The sequence below is a fragment of the Mus pahari genome, chromosome 20, assembly GCF_900095145.1.
Source record: "Mus pahari chromosome 20, PAHARI_EIJ_v1.1, whole genome shotgun sequence".
Taxonomy (NCBI): domain Eukaryota; kingdom Metazoa; phylum Chordata; class Mammalia; order Rodentia; family Muridae; genus Mus; species Mus pahari.
Window position 1 is genome coordinate 37673071 of NC_034609.1, and position 4492 is coordinate 37677562.

The window sequence follows — 4492 nt, forward strand, 5'->3', positions numbered from 1 at the left end:
ACACACACACACACACACACACGAAGTTTGGGAGTGGACAGGGAGAGATCCTGTGTCGAAAAGCAAGCAAACTAAACAAAGTAGGGGGAAACCCACTCTCTCCCTGAGTTTTTGTCTTTCTTTGTTTCTTTTTTCTTCCTTTCTTATCCTTCCTTCCTCCCTTCCTTCCTTTCTTCCTCCTTCCATCCCTCCGTCCCTCACTTCCTCCCTCTCTCTCTCCCTTCCTTCCTTCCTTTCTTATTAGTTTTGTTTGTTTGGTTTTGGTTATTGTTTTTGAGACACGATCTGTCCATGTAGGGCTCACTGGCCTGGAACTAAGTAGATCAGGCTTACCTCAGAGTCCCGGTAAGCATTCTGTCTCCGTCTCCCAAGTGTTCCAATCCTAGGAGCATGTGCCACCACAGGTGGCTCGTGTTTGCTCTTTAGATTATTATGAAATTTTATTCCATTCTAAAAAGTCCAAAGGAAACCCACCATGTAGATCCTTACATAAACTAGGCTACAAATTAAATGGAAGCAGCCCAGGGTTGAAGGTTATGTTTTGAGTCCTATGGGGCTGTGAATTCATTATATACTTCCCAATCCTTTTGGGGGCATGTCAAGTTGTGAGTACCAATTTCTCTGAGCCTCAAAAACCTGATAAATCTGGATAGTACCACCACCATGTCGTGGGGTGGCTGGAGTGGCACGTGGTTATTGCTGTGTCTGGCCAGCAACAAAATCAATGGTAAGTCATCACTGTCAACCCTCTAATCATTACACAAACGTTTACAAATGCTTGCCCGGCCCCATATTAGGCATATCACACACAAAAGGCACCGAATGACATCACCAACTTTCCCATCTTCACAGTCTGTCTCCGAGGCACCAAAGTTCATAAGAAATGCTACCTTGCTTCAGAAGGCCTCAAGCATTACCACGAAGCCAACGAAGACTGCATTTCCAAGGGAGGGACCCTGGTTGTCCCCAGGAATTCCGACGAAATCAATGCCCTTCGAGACTATGGTAAGAGGAGTCTGCCAGGTGTCAATGACTTTTGGCTAGGCATAAATGACATGGTCACAGAAGGCAAGTTCCTCGATGTCCACGGATTCGCCGTCTCCTTCCTCAACTGGGACCGTGCCCAGCCAAGTGGTGGCAAGCGGGAAAACTGTGTCCTGTTCTCCCAGTCAGCTCAGGGGAAATGGAGCGACGAGGCTTGTCGCAGTAGCAAGCGGTACATATGTGAGTTTATCATCCCGTAAGAAAACCCTTCTCAGTACCCCCCCAAGTCAGACTGGTCATGATAAATAAGCTGGAAGGCCCCCCTCAATAAACTCAGATTACATTTATTCATTGCAGAATCGCAATGCCAGGATTGGTAGTCATAGGTATGTAGAGACAGACCATGTTTCTGCCGTAGCTCATGGTAATATTACTCTTCACATGACAAAGGGGATCAGAAAATAATGACCCAGACATGGTAAGAAAGGGACTTCTGATAATGGGCAGTCAAATTGTCTCCCACTCTTCTTGTCCCTCTCATGTGAATGGATCTGACCTACTTAAAAAAAAAAAATCACATGATTCTTCATGACAGAAAAGTTTGGAATAGTTCTTTTTAAAATGTAGTCATGGTAGGAATACAATTTTGAGAAACGTGTCATTGGTTGATTTTCTGGCTATGGGAGCATTGTAGTATACCCTACATGAGTGAACCCTGGATGTTCTAGGGGCAAAACTCCAGGTGGCCTCTAGATGCCCTCAAGATGTGTAGTAGACACACGCTGCATGAAGCTCCGGCTGGCGAAACACGGCAGGCTTTCAGAATTCAGTTCTCTCAGTACATAATAAAACAACAGTGGGAAACACAGCTGAGTAAACTCTCTTCCCACCCCTTTAATAAGACAGCTGACACAGACATGTGTGAAACAAGGGAGGTGTATTTAGCCTGAAATTTTAGTGGGGTGAGGTCAAAGGTTAAGCTGCCCCAGTGAATTGGCCAATGGCGAGGGTGGCAGACCACGGCAAGGACAAGTAGTCACATCTCAGTGTAGAGCAATCCTAGGATGAGCATGGTCTCCTTTCAAAGTGGGGTCTTCAAATCACCCAAGGACATTCTTGATGGCTCCACCTGCTTAAGGCACACTGTACGTTTCAAACTTGTCCCACCAGGGTCTTTGATGGGGACAGAAGCAATCAGACTACTTCAGCCATAGTGTCTGATAAACATATAAGCCAACACACTGTCGCTTGTTAATTGTGGCCAAGGATCGTGAGCTTAATTTTGATTAAGTGCTTAATCTCTACGTTCAACTTTAGGACGTGTGGTGTGCTAAGTTTCTATTTAGCACTGCCACCAAGAACATGCATAAAAATCTGCCACAGGAGGACCCCCCAACAACGTCTCTAGGCAACGGAAAAATTTTCATCTCCATCACAGGCTTATGGGACCACCATCCAATATGCAGTTTGTTAGGGTCAAAATATTGTGTAGTGTGTGGATGGATACATTTGGTTGACGAGAATGTCCCAAGTCAGAGAGATTCCAGGGTGCTATACAGTCTGCAACTTTTCTAGCACAATGCTTAATTTCCTCCACCCTCTTAGCCTATGGTCCTTGCTTTCAGTTGCCGGCCACATCCCCTGGTGGGATGTGGATCTTCTTCGCCACATCAGAGCAGGGATGCCTGACAAGATTCTCATCTAACTCTTCAAATTCCCCAACTCTAGCGTTCTTCAAGGTTCCCAGTTGAGGCCCCACCCTACCCCACTCCCTGAGTCAGCATTTATTTCATAATTTCTCCTCTCAGTATTCTATAATAGCTTCTAGCCAGTGAGCAACATTAAGGCAGGAGAAGAGCAGCAGATGGTGAGAACAAAGAAACCAGAGAAAAAGGAAGCAGGGCTTTTGGGGGTTGCACTTCAGTTGGTAGAGAGCTTGTCTAGCAGGCAGGAAGACCTGGGTTCACAGGAATGGGACACTTACGCTTATAATCCCAGCACTGGGGAGGTGGACGTAAGAGGGGTTCAAGGTCATGCTCTACCAACTTAACTGCAAGTTTAAAGGCTACGTGAGCCTCTATCTAGACAACAAGGACGAAAGAAAAATGTCTCTTTCCTTCACATGTGTATCCTTAATAGTCTTCTTTATGATAGCAATATTTTTTACTTTCTTTATGTGCATATTTCTTCAATTATCATTATGTATTTCAATCTATGAAGGGCAATTTGTCATTAGAAGCTGAAAGTTGGACTTAAAAAATACTATTGGAGAGTAACACACGTGTGCAATTTTTTATTCTAACGATGCTATTCCCATTAAATCGCTTAACTAGATTTTATAAAAAAATAACTTCATTGCTTAAACACAGGAGCATACATTTAAGGCTTGGGGGGAAATGGGTTTTGTAGAAATAAACAATTCTGAATACATTCTGTCCTTCAAGTAAATATCTTTTCTCTTTTGTGAATAATGTCCAGCTCCCAAGAGCTAAATTACATATGCCTGGAATCAAATTCTAGGTTTGTTTTTTCACTGCACAATAAAGCTCCAAATCTGTTCAGTGTGGATGTGTTTGGATATTGATTACATTTATTCAGATTAAGATATTTATATCAAACTGGGCAGAGTTTAAAAGGAAAAAGGCCTGGAGCTGACGAAACTGGTTAACAGCGGAGTATTTGGAGAATAGTTTCAACTGGCCTTGAAGAAGCATAGTTTTGAGAGGGAGCACAGGAGATGGGGGAACCGGGGAGACTTTAAACATACCGACATTGCAATTATATTTGGTTGAGCCTGGCCAGCCTCACCATCACCATTGTCTTCTGACAGGTGACATTAGTAGCTAGGCAGTAGCCAAGTCGGTGAAGCACTTGCTTAGGGACCTGAGTGCAGGCCTAGAAAGACACATTGATAACATTGATCGTAGAGTGGGGCAGCATACAGTAAGCCATGCAGTGGACGCTGGAGTCAGGTGGATTCCTGGAAGTTTGTGACCCAGCTAGCCAAAGCTACATGGCCAAGTTCCAGGCCAATGAAAGATTCTGCCTCATAGAAACGGGGAAAGGCTTTGGGAGACCAACCCTCAGGGTCATCCTCTGACCTCCATACATGTACCATGTACACCTGCACATGCACACACACACACACACACACACACACACACACACACACACACACGCATGCATGCACACCAGATAGAGCCATGAACTGAGCAAAGAGAAGTGAACAGTACGTTTCCATCATGTCCCAGTTTTCCCTGCTAAATTTGACACCCTTCTCAACTTTCTCCAGAACAACACCAGGGTGACGGTCAGCTCTAGATTTATTTTATTATATGGAAAAAAAAACCATAATGACAGAGGTGACAGCTGTCCCAAATCACATGCCTGGAAGTAGTGGTTAACTCACCACACCCTCGGTAACTACGGAGGCTGTGACTTGGTGAAGTGGATCCCCACAGGTGATGGGGCAGACTCCAAATCGTGCGTCATCACGTGACCTTGAGAA

General features: G+C 44.6%; 1 protein-coding gene across 1 annotated transcript in view; it reads left to right on the forward strand.

Moving 5' to 3' along the window:
• Positions 1–3544, forward strand: part of Clec3a (C-type lectin domain family 3 member A) — an 11084-nt gene extending 7540 nt beyond the window's left edge. The window contains exon 3 of the mRNA XM_021220741.1: positions 853–3544. Coding sequence (XP_021076400.1) covers positions 853–1244 — 392 coding nt within the window. The 3' untranslated portion in view covers positions 1245–3544. The remainder of the gene's footprint in view (positions 1–852) is intronic.
• Positions 3545–4492: the final 948 nt, after the last annotated feature.